The sequence below is a fragment of the Belonocnema kinseyi genome, chromosome 2 (genome assembly GCF_010883055.1).
Source record: "Belonocnema kinseyi isolate 2016_QV_RU_SX_M_011 chromosome 2, B_treatae_v1, whole genome shotgun sequence".
Lineage (NCBI taxonomy): Eukaryota > Metazoa > Arthropoda > Insecta > Hymenoptera > Cynipidae > Belonocnema > Belonocnema kinseyi.
The window spans coordinates 55,680,713-55,697,833 of NC_046658.1; the positions used below are offsets into that span (position 1 = coordinate 55,680,713).

At 32.1% G+C, this 17,121-nt stretch overlaps 1 protein-coding gene across 1 annotated transcript in view; it reads left to right on the forward strand.

The window, feature by feature from the left end:
* Nucleotides 1–11,223: 11,223 nt before the first annotated feature.
* LOC117167041 (transcription factor Sox-19b-like) overlaps nucleotides 11,224–17,121 on the forward strand; it is a 39,346-nt gene continuing 33,448 nt past the window's right edge. Inside the window, exon 1 of the mRNA XM_033351613.1 lies at nucleotides 11,224–11,682. Coding sequence (XP_033207504.1) covers nucleotides 11,678–11,682 — 5 coding nt within the window. The 5' untranslated portion in view covers nucleotides 11,224–11,677. The remainder of the gene's footprint in view (nucleotides 11,683–17,121) is intronic.

The window sequence follows — 17,121 nt, forward strand, 5'->3', positions numbered from 1 at the left end:
AATCTCACTGATGAATAAGTGAAAATCCACTGAAGCACAGTGGTTAATGAGTCCACTGAGAGAATCAGTGACAAAAACCACTTATTCAGATTTAGAGAGTAGGCATTTTTACTATCACTCTCTTTTCATCTGAACTTTTTTCTTAGAAATTATATGAACTTCCAATAAAATAATTAGCCAATATCTATATATAAAAGAATATATCCAATGAGTAATTAGCACACGGCATGGATGCGGGTAATATCATTGGCGGACTGGGTACAGGTGGGCGGCCGGGGATCCAACACTGGGGACGACTCCTAAAAATAAGGTCGTCGGAGAAAAGGAAAAACTGTTTCTAAGGAGTATAACGTGAACATATTAGATGTGTGTAAAACCTGACCCCTCTCCCCAAGACTTTAATAACAACTTTTTGAATTTTTTTGAACCATTGAAGATTCCAATTTTGATCAAACAAAAAAATAATTAAAAATAAAACATTCTGTCTTGTGGTCTAACTATGCAAGTTACAAAAAAAGATTAATTAAAAAAATTGTGCATAAAAAATACAAATTGATTAAGCACGGTTTAATAGGATGCGTAATTTATGTTTTATTCGTAAAAAACAACATATAAAGCAAAAAAAAATTGAATTTTTTGGGCAAAAGACACAAACTAGGAAAAAAAATAAATAGACGAAATCTACTCACCCACAAAAGAGCTCCAAATTCGTTATTAAATATTTTTTATAGAACGCATTTTATAATTTTAAGCTTTGTTTTAATCTTAAAAAGCATTGCAAATAAAAAATTTAATGTTTTTGATAACGAAATAATTTATTTATAGAAGGGGAACTCTTTAAATTATAAAAACAAGACAGTGAAAATATGTCTGTTTCAATACCCATGCATATAATGAATTTTAATAATATAAATTGATTGAAAGGATACATTATTCAGTAAAATATCAGTAAAATTTTTACTTTATTTTGCAATAACTGAATAAGCAATCCCGGGCCGAGTTACAATAATAAATGTAATATACATTTGATATAATAGTGTTGAACGTAATGTAGAAAAGTTGGCAGTTTGGAAAAAATCGAGGGCGAAGCACGAGATACGTGATGAGAATGTATTTCTTAAAGCCGAAGAAGCTTTAACGAAAGGTAATTCGCAATCACCAAATTACAGTTGTATCGATGCTTTGACCTTTAATTTTAAAAAGTAAATTGTTTTTTGTCTAAGAGTTCGACCAATTGTTAATTTCTTTTCATGTTTCTTATTATTTTTCATGAATGAAAAACTTGTTACACCATAGACTGCCAGATTTTAAGTATTTTTTCCAAGAAGATTTAAGCCTTGATTTAAATAAGTAATTCATAAAATAACATTAAAAATTACGAAAAATACTGAAATTATAATAAAATAAAAATGATTATAGTAAAGTATACCAAATATATATTAATATTTTACAATTTCTAAAATAATGAAATATATCCTTTGATCCGAACCCTTGAAATATAAGCTAATAACTTGTTTTAGAAAAAATTTCGACTGATAAGTTGTCATTTTAATAATAAAATTGAGTTTAAACTTAACAATTACTAAAATACTTAAATACAGCTGATAATTAGTCTAGATTTTGTAATAAATTTAATGAGTTGCTCCCTTTCATATTTGTAAGCGAAAATGGAGCCATACTTTTTAAATAAATAAGTTGATCTGGAGACTCCCTCCTATACGTTTTTAATCAATAAACATATTTAGGATTGCATCGGAAACAAATGAATTTAAAATTCCATAATGTAGTTTATGACAAGAATATTCCTTTCACTTTTACTGTTTCAATATTAATAATTTATTATTTATTTTCAAAACATTTTCTTTAATAGAATCCAAAACATGCATTAGGGAATTTCTTAGGAATAATGTATGGGTAAGGACACATTTTACTTTACTGGTATTACTTATAGGAGTGAAAGTGTAAATCTTGGATATTATTGGACATTCTTTTCATTCTTTTCATTGCAATATAACATATATTTATTTGTTTAAACAATCTAATCTTTTGGGGGGCGCCTTGGCTGCGCCCCCATGCCAATCCGCCACTGAATCAATTTTTTATCAATTGCGATTAAAGGTAGCTCTATAGAAATGCTTCTTTTTCTGTTTTTTATTTATTCCCTTTTCAGAAACATTTATTTAAATAAGTCTTATTTTTGTTGGTTAATTTTTTTCTTCTTATTTTTAAATATTCAAGATTTGTTGGAAAATATTTTATTTTCTTAGTCTTGCTTCAGTAATTTTGTGACTTAAAATTGCCTATAACATTAAATAGTTAACTCAGAAATAAAAAATAAGGCTCGCATATGAACTCCGAAAAAAATGTATTTACTTTATGATCAATTACAATTTCTAAGCTTAATTTAATCAGTGAAATCATAGATTACTATATTTAAACTAAAAAGCCAGTCATTTTTCACTGGGTTTTCACTAGAAAATGGCACTTAAATTTCAGTGATGTTTGTTTCTGAAAACGTCAGTAATAGTAAAATGTAATCTAATTTTAGTTTCTTTAGTTTATTTATTAGATATTAGTTTATCTAGGGGTTTATAACTGTTTTGTCTCTCTCCTGTGTCACTCTCTGTTTTGTCACACCTAAATGACCTCCATATATCCCCCCGCAGCTCCTCTCGCCAATCCCAACTGTGGGGCATCAATTCTTGGAAACGCTAAATCCAGAATCACTAAATCCAGGTTCGACTGTAGATGTTGACAAGAGGTTTTTTCTTCAAGAAATCACCCTCGGAAATCTCAGTCTCTTTTTCATATTCCAATTGTTTCCTATTGCCATATCTTTTTCACTCATTTAATGTAAATCAGCCAAAATCACGGCCACCGCAGGGAATAGCACCTCGGTTTTTAAATTTCCCGTTCCACAATACTATTTCATTATTGCTTTCCAAATAACAGGAATTAAAAAATGACATTGATTTTGATAAAAAAAACTAGGGCACTTCAAAATGTTTTCTAATAAGACCTTATAGTAATCAGTTACCCGGTGAATATAGTACATACAGAAAATATCCGCGTGGGATGGCGCCACGTTCCACACACTTTTCCCTTCAGAATATAAATGACAGTTTCCTAAATAAATGCAATTCCATTTTTTTAAATTTTATGTTGCAAAATAAAAAAATATATCTGTCTTCAAATTTTCATGAACACACCCTCTGTATATTTATAAAAAAATGACATGTCAATAATAATGCAAATTTTATTATAAAAAAAAAAAATGAAAACGGTGTGTAGACTTTATTTGTAAAACATGAATCGAATTTTTTTCTAAAATTAGTGGCGCCCTCGTTGCCGGCAATTCAAATTCGGAGAATTTTTATTTTATGGTAACCACGGTTGTATATACTTATATAGTATACACAGGTCCAGAGGCTCTCGTGGTGGGAGAAGTTCCCTTAAAGTTTCGCGAACTGTTCACCACGCATCATGGTGCACTAGTCGAGTAGTAAGGAGTTCGAAAACATAACATTTATTCTAACCCCAAAGTCGGAACGACAACCTAAATCGTGCAATCTATGTCCGCAGATGAGCAGTATCTCAAAAAATTCCGCTTACTTGTCCTGTAATATTAAAGTGTGAAAGAGACAGTTATAAATGCAAAAAAGGTCTACTTTTACAGTGCTCTTTTTCGGATGATATTATTAAATTGTGTCAAATATGATTAAGAACGGCGGATTATTTACCTTACTCACACAGAAAAAACTCAGGTTTCCATTAGAACCCATTTTTAGTTCCAAAGGAGCTTCAACAAAAATGAACCTGACTTGCTGAAAAGGAACCCAAAACGATAAAAAAATCTCTATTTGATACCTTCCCGGTAAGAAGAGAAGAATTCAGAAAAAATCTGAATTCCCATTAATACGTGAATTTTCCTCTGTCAAAAATTCTACCAAGGAATAGAAAAAAAGCAAAATCTCTTCTTTTTAATCGACTTAGAAAAATGTATTGGAAGCATACCCTGTTGAAATTTCCCATATAGAATTATGTATAGAATCTTGCATAGAAACTTTGCAAGCACCTGTACAATATCCTATGAGGGTTCCTATGTGGGTTCTGAAATTTCACTCCTTCAAGGAAAAGTGACAAGGATTTTATGTAAGTTCCCGTACAGTATGAGTGATTTTTCCCTGCACAGGTTTCTATACAGGAACCTTTGTAATATCCTGTGTCATTTTATATAAGTATCGGTTTCCGTGTAAGAAAATCTAAAGTACATGAGTAAGACTCTATATCAGCCATTTCAAGATGACCACGAAACTGTACAGGATCCTACATAAGATCCTTATTACTTTTCCTTGAAGGAGTCGTACGTCAGAACCCACATAGGAACCCTCATAGGATCATGCACAGGTTCTTTCAAAGTTCCTATCGAGGATTCTGAACAGGTTTCTATATAGGAATTTTCAACAGGGTATTGAAAGGACTTAAAAAATGATTGAATTCAAAAGAAAGAATGGAAAGACAGAGAATAATGTCAGTTTGAAGACGAAAAACCTAGTCCTTTTAATCAGTCAGTTATAAATATCAAATAATTATGTTAATAGAAATAATTTGCAGTTATTTTTATAATTCTGTTTAAAGATAAATTACTTTTGTTTACCTTACCCAACATTAATAAATGAATTTATTATTATTTACTATATTATTAAATTTATAATTTGTTTAGACAATACAAAATATTATAATTAAAATTACTCAACCGTTATGGCAGACAAAAAATTGAAATTTCCAAACTTATATTCCACAAAAACGAATAGTAACTATGCATGTGCACATATTTTGTGGACAGATTAGAAGGAATCAGAATAATCGAAAATAAAGCATGTAAGTACGGAATTAAAAATAACCTTGTCAACAAAATTGAAATTTCAGAACTTATGTTGCACACGGAGGAATAGATACTATGTATAAATGCACATATTTTCTGGACATATTAGAGAGAATTAAATAATTCGAGAATACTGCATAAAAGTATGAAATTAAAACTAACCATGCGAGGCATGGAAAATTAGGGCATTCAAAAAAATAAAAAATGCTCACTCTTTCGTTTAAATATGAAAATATTAATTTTTCTCTATAATAGCTTGATAAATATCATTTAGAGGTTATGTAACAAAATGGTGAACATAAGGGCATATTCATATGCACGAAACTTTTCGTCTCAAGTCATCGGTCGCTAACTGTAAATCAATCCCTAACTTAGCAGCCCTACTTTGCAAGCGGTTGGTTTGTGAATGCGCCTCCATGTTCTTTTCAAGATCGCTCTAACTAAACTAAACTAAAGGAATCCTTTTGGCTCTCTACATGTATCCTTTGGAGCTCAAGTTCTAAACAATACCTATTTTTATTTGAGCCGCAACTTTAGTGAACCCCCAGCTTTTTATGTGCAGGTGAAATATTCCTGTTTATGAAATGGTGCCAAACCGACAATATTTAGAAATCAGCAGTAGCCGTAGTACTCTGAAATTAAAATGTACAATGCGTTAACAATCGCACGGTGGGATGAAATCAGAAAACGAGGTTCAAAATGGCAACGATTTTAGATTCTTTTTTTTTTTTTTTAATCAGGACTAAATTTTTGAGAAAATAGTAAGAGTAGATTTTTTCTTTTTTTCTTCATTTAATTTTTATTTCAATGCAAACAGCGAAAAAATGTCAATATTTTCAATTTTATTTTTTATCTTCTAAAAAACATTTTTCTTATACTTCTCGTCCCCTGGACTTAATGCACAGGGGTATAAAAAAGAAAAGAAAAAATGTTAACTTACATAGTTAATCTTTATAAACAAATTGTATTAACAAATACTCAATAGTAGGGTTATTCGTCTTCCAAGTATATTTCTGCTCTTTAATTGGTTGCTTTCATCGTAAGGATGATACGTGGATATTAAAATTTAAGATTAAATGTTATTTGTTTATTTTGTAAACAAATTATATAAACAAATGCACTTTTTGGCCGTTTTTACGCGAAAACAAACTGTTTTTTCTTCCGACCTTGTTGCAATTATATTGCTAATGATGTTTTCTGAAGAAAGTTTTGCCGCTCATCAATATTTGTTTATTTTATAAACAAATTATATAAACAAATGCACATTTTTAACGCTTTTAAATGAAAAGAAATCGTTTTTCTTCTGACCTTGCTGAAATTATATTGCCAATGATGTTTTCTTGAAAAAAATGCAAACTATCAATATTTGTTTATTTAATAAACAAATTATATAAGTAAATGCGCATTTTGGGCGATTTTAAGTGAAAAGAAACCGTTTTTTCTAATGCCCTTACTAAAATTATATTGCCAATAAACAGTACAAGAAAAAACGATTTATTTGCGCTTGAAAAAAATCAAAATATCAATTTTTTATATAACTTGTTTATAAAATGAACAAATATTGATGGGTGGCACAATATTTTTCTGCAAATATTTTTGGCGATATAATTTTAGCAAGCTCAGAAGAAAAAAAAGATTTCTTTTCACCTAAAAACGCTTAAAATGTGAATTTGTTAATAAAATAAACAAACCTTGATAGGTTGCAATTTTTTTTGTTGAGAAAACATAATTGGCAATATAATTTCAGCAAGGTCAGAAGAAAAAACGATTTCTTTTTGCCTAAAAACGTTCAAAATGTGCATTTGTTTATAAAATAAGCAAATAACATTTAATGTTAAATTTAAATGTACACGTATCATTCTAACGATGAAAGCAAGCTATATCAGTGCAGAAATATACTTTGAAGACAAATAACCCTTAATCTCGAGTATTTGTCAATCAAATTTTTTTTATAAAAATTAACTATGCAAGCTAACAATTTTCGTAACATTTCTAATATCCCTGTGCATTAAATCCGATGGACGGTAAGTATAAAAAAAATGTTGTCTAGAAGATAAGAAATGAAATTTAAAAAATCGCCATTTTTTTTGCTGTTTGCATTAAAATAAATATTTACATAAACAAACAAATAAAAAATTTACTCTCACCATTTTCTGAAAAATTTAGTCTTGAATTTTTCAACAACAAATAATATATAAAATCGGTACATAATTGCGTTCTAAATGTCATTTTGATCCTCGTTTTCGGATTTCACACCACTGTGCGGCGTCAGCTATGTTTTTGGGCTGCTGCACCTCAAAATACATGGCAAGCATGTAAACATTGCTCAATTTTGATTGAATAAACTGTATTGAAAAACTATCTGTTGTTTTTTTATCGGAAAGACGAAATTAAAGTTTTTATACATTTTTTATTATAGTATATAATCAGTGTCAACAAAATGGTTACATGCATAATTGCCTAGGTTGCATTTCCGGCTATTATTAGAGCAATCGCGCGCAAAACAAAGATGAAAAAATCGTCTTTTTAGAGCATCAAATGATTAAAAAGTGCTCAAACGTTGGCAAGGAGCTATAAAACGAGAAGGTTATATTGTGAAATATATGGTGATTTTTGTTGTACTAGACACTTTCACGAAGCAGATATAATTACAGAAAAAAAATCGTTACACTCGTGTAGAAGTGTTTTAGGTGTTTTTTATCAATTAGGAAAGAAAAATTAAACTAATTTTAATTATATGGTTTCCCACTTTTGGTTCTCTGTGAGAAATAACTTTTTCAGAACGAGGTTTTGAATTACGTTATAATGCTTGAACGTAATAACGATTTGGCGACTTCCGGACTCTTTAATGATAAAAACGCAGTAAAACGCCGGTAGATGCCAGGTTATACCTTAAGAAATTTGTTAAATTTCATAAAATTGTATCCAATTTTCTGCTGCAACAGGATTATTTATAAAGGTAAGTGAATTGTTTTTTTAATAAGTAAGCATTATTAATATTCTTCAAGATTAATGTTAAATCAATTTTCTAAACTGGTTTCATAGGTTAGGATGTCACGTGAAACCCCTGAAATTTATTTTATCTCTTATAAAAAAACCTATGCAAACTAAGTTACGCTTAGGGCAAATTTTTCATGCAATTTAACTTTAATTTCTTACAATGAAATTTCTTACAAAAACTTAAGAATCATAACCTATCATTTAGTCCTTAAATTGAATCAATGTTTGTAGTTAATATATTTACTATTATGAATGCAGTTCTTAAATTGAAATTCCAACATCTTTTTACAGGTGGAAATAAGTGCTGACAAAGATTCTTATCTCTACCGGATTCCGGCAGGGTTACCCTATTTATATCCGGGATCCGATCGGGTAACCCGGCCGGGAGCCGACCAGCGCAACGTGACAAAACCAACCAGAATCCGATCGGGCAGCCTGACCAGATTCCGGATACATGCAGGGTAACCCTGCCGGAATCCGGCCCGAACCCGGTCATAATTTCTACACGGGCAGTATACGTGTAGAAATTTCTCCGGTTGGCCCTAAATATAAGGTTTCTGTTCGGATGCCAGCCGGGCTACCCCTGGTTGGATTTCATGAACAGGAACCGGGTGGGAGCCGGTCGGCTACATTTTTCTCGAATCACGTAGTCCGGGGCCGGCCGGTTACTGGCCGGGCCCACCCCGGTTATATCCAATGGTCGGGAGCCAGCTAGACACTGGTCAGGTTACTGTTTTTGTAGAAATTACACATTTTTTAAGAGCTGTGATATTATCAAGGACGTAATTATGGATGCTAGATGAATTATTATTTTTAAATTATAATCTAAAGATTTATTAGATCAGTAAAACAAAAATGAGCTTTTTTAAATTCTTAAAAAAAAACATTAAATTTTTTCGAACAATTTAACATTTTTAATTAAATTGTTATCGATTTTGCTATGTGCAAAAACAGAAATGATACAATTTTTATAAACTTCTCTATATTCAGACAATGTTTATCCCGTACAATTTCAAATTTACCCCCATATATAGCGCCTGCTGTGTCTGTCGTCTGCATAGACACTCACTCAGTAATTTTCAGTTTTGCACCTGGAACGAGGATACTCCTTGCACTCACATCGCGTCGTCCCTTCGAAGTTCCCAAACAAAATCAAAACTCTTGGTTAAAATCAAGCTTATTTCAGTCTTGTGTATACAATTTTTACTTTCTTCCTTTCTAAGCTTAATTCACCACGTGGCTTCTAAATTGCTATGAGATTCTATCACCAGGGAATATAATTCTACTCCAATTTTCTTGCCAGAATTGGTTCACTTGATTTGACTTTTAAAGTTCACCGTAATCTTTACGATGAGCCTTAAAATACAAAAAAAGTTACTAATTTCTCGCCTGAAGCAGCATTTCTTAACCGCTTTTTAACGGGATTACCCGACCAGCGCAACGTAAGCAACGTAATTATTAGAATTAATATTATTACAATGATATAAAAATTTTAAATAAGTAATAAATTAACATTAATGTGTTCCAAAATTTGATTTTCTATAATTTGTTCGCGTTTATGAGCGTATAGAAATTTTTGTTCCAATTATTCATATGTAAATGTAAAGAGCGTTCACATATTACCTTAAATTAAAAAGGGGGAAGGGGGTTCGTGTTTCGTCACGGTCGTTAGGTGGGAGGGGGGTATTTTGACTCAATTACGTAACATTTTTAAGTTATGAATTTTTTACACAATCAACCTTGCATAGCAAAAGTTGTAAATAAATAATTTTATTCATCATGAAATTTATTTCTAAATATTTCTAAACATCATTGATAGAAGATGAAATTTATGTTGCAACTGATTGTTAAACAATGGGAAATAATTCTCTTCTTAACATTTCGCTAACAAGCTATAATTTATCACCTTTCTTGCACTTTGAAAGAGATAAGAAAAATTATATAATGGGTAAAAATTTTGTTTGAAAAATTCGAAACAATTTAGAAGCTTTTTAAAGAAAGATGAAGGGAGATTAAATCTTTCCCATGATTTCTGAGAAAATTTGTAATGGTTTAGTTCTTATTTTAAAGTAATAGTTTTTAGTTTTGAAGATTTTAAAGTGTGCGGAAAAAGAATATGAGAGACGTTAAGATAATTTTTGTACGCAAAAAAGCGAAAAAACTATTTTTATTGCGAAAAAGATCAAATTTTTTACATTTTTCTATGCATTATTTCAAACTTAGCTCAAACGCATAGGTGGCGCCGCCACTGGGCCACGTTCAACTCTCATTACAGTTTTACGAGAAATTGAGGAGAAATTTACGAGAACCACTTCAGTCCATTGACAATAGAATTATTTTACAAATGAATCTATATTATTTGATGTATTAAATACATGTCGAAAACAGTAATTTAATCAAATCCAAGTTTCAAATTAAACCACCACTAAATACTCTAATATTAAACCACTTGTGGCAATTTTTGGAATTAACTGGAAGAACACGGGAACTTCCCTCTCCACGAGAGGCCCCGGAACTTTATACACGACCATGCTGATAACCTATTAAATACATTTACCAACGAAATATTCGACAAAATGAAAATTGTATTTTTCATATATTTATGTAATTCAAAAATAGTTTTCCAACTTAAAACTTTTTTCAGATTAAATTCACTACTCCCACTACTGACCAAAATTCAAAGATCATGGCTTTACACTTACAATTTTTCACATCCATTCTTATAATATTTCGTTCGTTAAATCTCCTTGGATCTATTCTATTTCTCCTTACCTACACAAAAATACATCTACATGTTCGAATGTATTGAGAGGTTCTATTTCAAAAAATGCAAATTAAAATGTTCTATCTTGGGTGGTAAACTCTGAGAACACCAGCGCCCTCAACGTGATACAACCATTAAATTTTCGCCTCCCAAGTTACAACCTTTCAGTACGCATGTTCTGAGATAGAACCTTGTCACTTGGACACGTCAAGCTCAAAATTCTCAGGATAATTTGTTCCTGCCAAACTTTGTATGTTGTATTTATGAAGTATTTCGGGAGACAATTTTTCTGGCAAGATTGTGTTCATCAACGGGAGTTTCTTCTCCACGCATACACAGGAAGTGTGAAACATAGATTGCGAACGGTAAGTGCGCACAGCACAGTATTTTCGTACGCGCCTTTTTGCTCCCTCAGGTTCGAACTTGACTCGCGGGATCGCTTCAACCAATGAAAGAGCACCCTCGCCTCGACGTATTTTAACCGTCGCCGCCTCCCAGGGGCTGCGATTGGACAGAGCTCTACTCCCGCTCGCTTTCAAATCTACTGGAGGGGAAGAGAAGGAGGTTCGTTTCGAACACCTCAGCACCGCCGCCGGTGCTTCGCCCGTTTGTCTACACTTCCAAATTACTTCGTCTCGAGAGAAGCACGTCGCGGCACGCTCCGTGTTCGCCCTGGTCAAATTAATCTGTTTTTTTTTTCACAAAACCACCGTCGTTATTTTGTGCGTCGTGTTTCGGTTTTGGCGGGGCTTCGCGAATGAAAAAAAATGAACTTTCGAGTGTACTAGGTGTGAAAAAAGTGGGTTGAGCACGAGAACTTTTAAAGTGCTTGCCAAGTGCAGTGACACGAGACTTTCAGCGATTACAGTTTCTGTTTTATCAGGGGTTTCAATCGAAATTTAGTATCGAGTGCCGAATTCGTGGTGAGTTTGGCGTAGTTTTGTTCGGAAGTTTACAATCGAGACGAGAGTCTCAAACACGGCAGCACAATTGATCTTGAGTTGCATCAGCGGGCCGCCGGCCACTTTATGAGGTGAGTTTTTCGAATAATCACAATTTGTTTTAATAAAATAAATATTTTTGTGTAATTGTCTATTACCTCTCTCGAATTTCGATATTTTGAAACAAATTAAAAATTTTTAGTCAATTACAAAAAGTGGTTTTCTTCCGGTAATTTGAGAAACAGATACTGGGCAGATATACGGGAGATTAACGACACAGTTCATTTTTTCTGCTTATTAAATTGAACCCTGTAAACAGGAAGGAACAGGAATGGATAATTGGATACATGACATTTAAAAAAATAGACAGAGCCTAAAAAATCGTACGTTATAATTTCTTTCATTATAAAACAATTTCGTTTTTGTTTATTGACATAAAACTTGTTTCGTTTTCTTTCGTTATGCATCCACAATAAAATTGAAGCATTGAAGTGAATTTTCACTTATTCTTTTTAATTGAATACGAATGTCAGGGATTTTTTCCACACTGTTCCCCAATTTCTAATTATGTCTCAACTGTCCTAATTTCTTTGGCTGATTTGAAACCAATATGGGCCTAACCGATCTGACATGTATAGATAGACGAATTGAGTGATTTCAGTTACAAAATAAAATTAAAAAAAAAAAAATACTACGGTACCTTGTTATGGAGACTGTTATTGTAAGAACCATTTATATTTTTATTTACAGCAACTTATAGACCGCGTATTCTGCAATAAATAAATAATTAGATTCTTTATATATCATCAACCTTTATTATATGAAAAAATTGCTTTATGTAGTGAAGTACAACATTTATTTATTTATTCATAATTTAAATTGATCTTTTATTTGAACGATTACCTAAATCAGTTTGACAACACAGTGTCCCACTGGTCGACAGAATTCAAACTATATGAAGAGACTTTATTTTTACAACTGTATTTGGCGTTTATATTTCGAACAAAATATTCCGCATTTAAATTCTTGCACGCGGAAATGTTCCATTAATATGAACTGAAACTTGTATGAAGAGAAAGTAACTAGAAAAAAATTCCATAAGATAAATTTTTTTATACAATTTCATTTTTAAGAAGTAATATAACATTATCCACTACAATCATTAAGAACAGCAGTGTAATTATTATCATTATATTTCAATATTATATCAGATTTCCAAAATTATAAGCTTATTTCCCAGATGAGTTTTAGCTTTGCATGGTACTGGTTGAAATAAAATTGTGTGGGTATAGGGTCAGAAGAGTCGTAAATAATGTCTCATGATTTCCTAGAATTTTATGAGGCTTTCATATCTCATCAGTATTAAGGCTGTGTTCAATCTGAACAATATGTGTGTAAACAAATAAAAGCATTTTCTCGCAAAATAGATTTCCATTCATACAAGTTTTAATTAATAGAATTGACGCCAGAGTTTAATTAAGAACTTTTATGATGACTTTTCTGGTTATTAATAGATACACAATATTTAGCCCTAAATATATTTATTATAATTGACAGTATACTATATGCAGAATGACAAATATTCTTTGGACAATTCAAACATCTAAGGATTTTGTTTCTTCCCTGAAGAAATGTTAGAGGGCCATTCCTTACGTTCAAGTAATAAAGCGTTTAATTTTTAAAAGAATCCTTGGAAGATTGTCAATGTTGAAGACGCAGGTATAATTGTCAAAACAGGTCAGGTGCAGAGTAGAATATTATTGTTCGAAGTGGTTGGTTCATAAACATTTTGACCCGCTGTGTCTTCTAAAATCGTAAATCTGCATATTAAGTTTAATACTACCAACAAACCGACTGGTTCAAAGTTTATTTTGTTACCTGTCAGAGAAATTACTTTTGTTACCAGTTACTGTTTTATTGCGGTTGGTAAAATTTGTGTCCTTTCCTCCAAATTTACTATCCCATTCATTTACGACCTACTTCCATTGTTAAAAAATGTAAGTCCTTTCGACGTTAAGTCCCGTTTCGGAAGTAACCAACTAGTCTCGGAAATTGTGAACAGTTAATACTTTTAAATATATTTTTTGTAATATTATATAATATACAGCACAATGCCCAGCAATCCAACATTCAATCGCAACCTTCAAATTTTTCAAAAATATATAATTGTTTTGTCTTTAATACAATTGCTAACTATTTCTTAAAAATACGCTATTTTTAAATGTATACAGCGTTGCGTTGAATGACCCCTATTTAAATTACTTTCGATCATTCATTAGGTAAATATCTACACTATGAAGGATTTATCAAAGAGTTCAACGTGACGATATATAACCTCAAAATATTAAAGTGTTTTAATATTCAAAATTTTGTTTGAAAATGAAAATGAAGTAACTTAGAGGAGAGTACCCAAATATGAGACACTAACTCTGTTTGGTGCGATTGCCGGATTTCTATGGGCTGAATTTAAAAGTAAAATTGGTCATTTTAAATTGACTTTAGTTTACTATGAGGTGCTTTAATGGAAAATTTTATTAAATTTTTGTTTTGGTAGAAAATACAAAAAATATGTAAAAAAGTGCGTTTTCCAAACTCGTCAAACTATTCTCATAATATGAGATACTCCATGAAATCTCTAATAAAATGCAAAATAAAGTATTCTTTTTAATGACAAACTTTATTCTATGTTTCCGAAGGATAAATTTACTGTTATTTAGATATATTTAGTTTTTGCAGCAGTCACAAATCCTTTTGTAACCAGTTTTCCTTGCGCAGCCAGAGTACAATGAAAAACTTTAACACTAACGATATTTTTCTACTTAGTTATTCAATCTCTAACGCTCCAGGCAGATTTTACTGCTGCACCAAACTCTCGCTTTCAGTCACCCCGTTCTCAGCCTTGCTAGAACTGCTGGCTCCCGTAGTTTCTCAGGAGCGCAAATATATTCCAATTGGAAACGAGTCAGGCAGTCCTTGCTGTTTACGTTTCGATTCCCCCGACACTTGACTTAAGCGAGAGTTTGGTGTATATACTTATTGAATGCATAATAAATAGGGTAAATACTTCCTTTCCAAGAACTCGACCACCACCGATTTCACAAAAAGTTCGCTTATAATCTTTATAAGCAGAATGAAAAATTGACTTTACTCGAGGGGCTACTCACTGAAAAGTCTGGAAATATTAAAACTATGAACGTGGCAGCCTCAATCGAATTCGCATAGAGTGTGCTAAGATATCTTCGAGATCGGCGGAGTTCAGAAGGAGTCGGCCGTTAGTTCGACTCAACAAGGCAGCGTGTGCATCACGAGCGTGTGAATGTTTCGTGGTGCGAATGCTCCATGCTTGGCGAAAGATTTCCAAGATTTCTAAGAGTTTCTCAAAGAGTTCTCCTCCGGTTTCCAGCGCAGCAATCCGAGATTTCTCATTGAGAGCAGCTCTGTTCAGCTGAAACCCCGCTATCTCATATTCGGGTACTCTACTCTAATTGTAGAAAATAATTAGAGAGAAACGTTGCTTTTATCCTACATAATTATAGATTTGTATACATTTTAAGACAAACTATTCTTTCTTAGAAATTGAATTAAAGAAATAATACTCAACAAACACCCCGCCGATTCGTTCATATTGTGTCCACAAAATACCGACGAATGATAAGATTAATATATCTTGTTTAGCATATATTGTGTAGTTATTTAAACAGTTTTCATTTGCTGGAATTAAACACAAAATTGACAGTTGTTGAGAGCAATCTATTTGTAGACGATATTTTGAAATTATTTGAACAAATTTTAATTGTTTAAATTTTAAGCAATAATAATGTTTTATTTGAAAGTTTAAACAATAATCATTTTGTAAAACCAGTTTTTATAATTACTTTAGGGACTGTTAAATTAATACGTAACGACACGCATTTTTTAACCTCACCTTATGGATAGTTATTTTTTCAGTACGATTTCATTTTCAATATTTAAAGGGGGAACAATTTGTTTAAATAACTGTCAGATATCCTTAAAAAATATTACTATTAACATTCGTTTATTGTGTCAGGAATTCCTGAAAAGAATAAGTTTTCAGGATTTCGTGGAAAAAAAAATGATACAAACAGAAATTATTTTTAAAAATGTAAAGTATGTATGTAAACTGTATTAATAAATTATCTCGAACGATTGAAGCTTTACAAAAATTACTGGAACAAAAATATTTAAAAAATTAGTATTGTTTGAATAATTGAAGAATATTCAAAAATCATTTCAAAACTTGTAAGTCTTGTAGCATATAAAATGAAAATAATTCTTGTTGAAAGAAATTCCAAAAAATACCGTACACTTTTCCCATTTAGAAAAGATCAAATTAATTTTTCCGGAAACAGAACAATAATAAATTTTACTATTATTTCTTCCGCTGTAGGCCAAAATCTGCTGTTTTTATTCAATTTTAATTTCATTAAGACCGTTTACAACCACATTCGGTTCATCTCTATTCTGTTTGTATTTAAATTTGCCTTTTAATTTTGAGATATAGTTTACAAGTAGAGTGCACCCTTAGCATGACAATTTTAATATTGCTCCCCATATTTAAATTTGCAGTTAACTATCGTCAACACCTATAGTCATAAAATAAATATGCAGCATAGATCATACATTCAACATAGAAGACATATTCGCGTGTCCCAACAGGGATTACTTGAGGCGGGCCTAAACATTCAATTAGCACTTCCTAATCCCCCTCGTTGTCAACAGCCATTACTTCCAGCATCTTCTACTCACTACTATACAGCCGTACATACAGTTCCTTCCACGGGGAAGATCGTCCCCCCCGTAACCCACGTATACGTATATATCTATTAATCCTCGCTGAATGACACTCGAGGGTGGGGGAAACTCTTGGGTGATTCTAACCCTACAAAATCGTGACTACCACCCCGGGGGACCTCCCTCGACCACTACAGGTTTTTTAATGAATGCTCAAGGAGATCCACGCGGTAATTGTGTTAGTTCGAGAGGCTTGGGTTTTGCGCCCGTAGCCTGGGGTGACATTTGGGGTAGCAGTGTAACTGCCGAGGCCGCACGCCAAGATCGGTTAATGGCTTTGGTACGAGAAAAGGATAAGATTAATTTGCTTATGAATCAAAGAGCAAACGAATAAGCAATTACCAGGCGGCACGAGTACCCACGAGTGCACACTCTATTTTCGAAATCAGAATCCATCCAGAGATTCAAGATACTATGGACCGAATCCATTTCGAATCATATCATCCAGACCGGTGGGTTACATATTCAGGATTGCCTCAAACTCTTTCAAGATCCACACAAAAAATGGAAAAATAATAAAAAGTTGTTAGTTACTCCAATTTTTTGGAAAAAGTACAAAAATTGTTCTCGAAAGTCCCATCTTTTCGCCCTGATTCTTTAGGAATTATTTTTGTATTTTTTTCAGGATTAAATCATTAGATTTTTTGAAAAATTAAAACACGAAAGTTTTTAAAAACAGCTTTCTTTTTTTCTTCTTGAGATTTCCACAAAAGTAATAA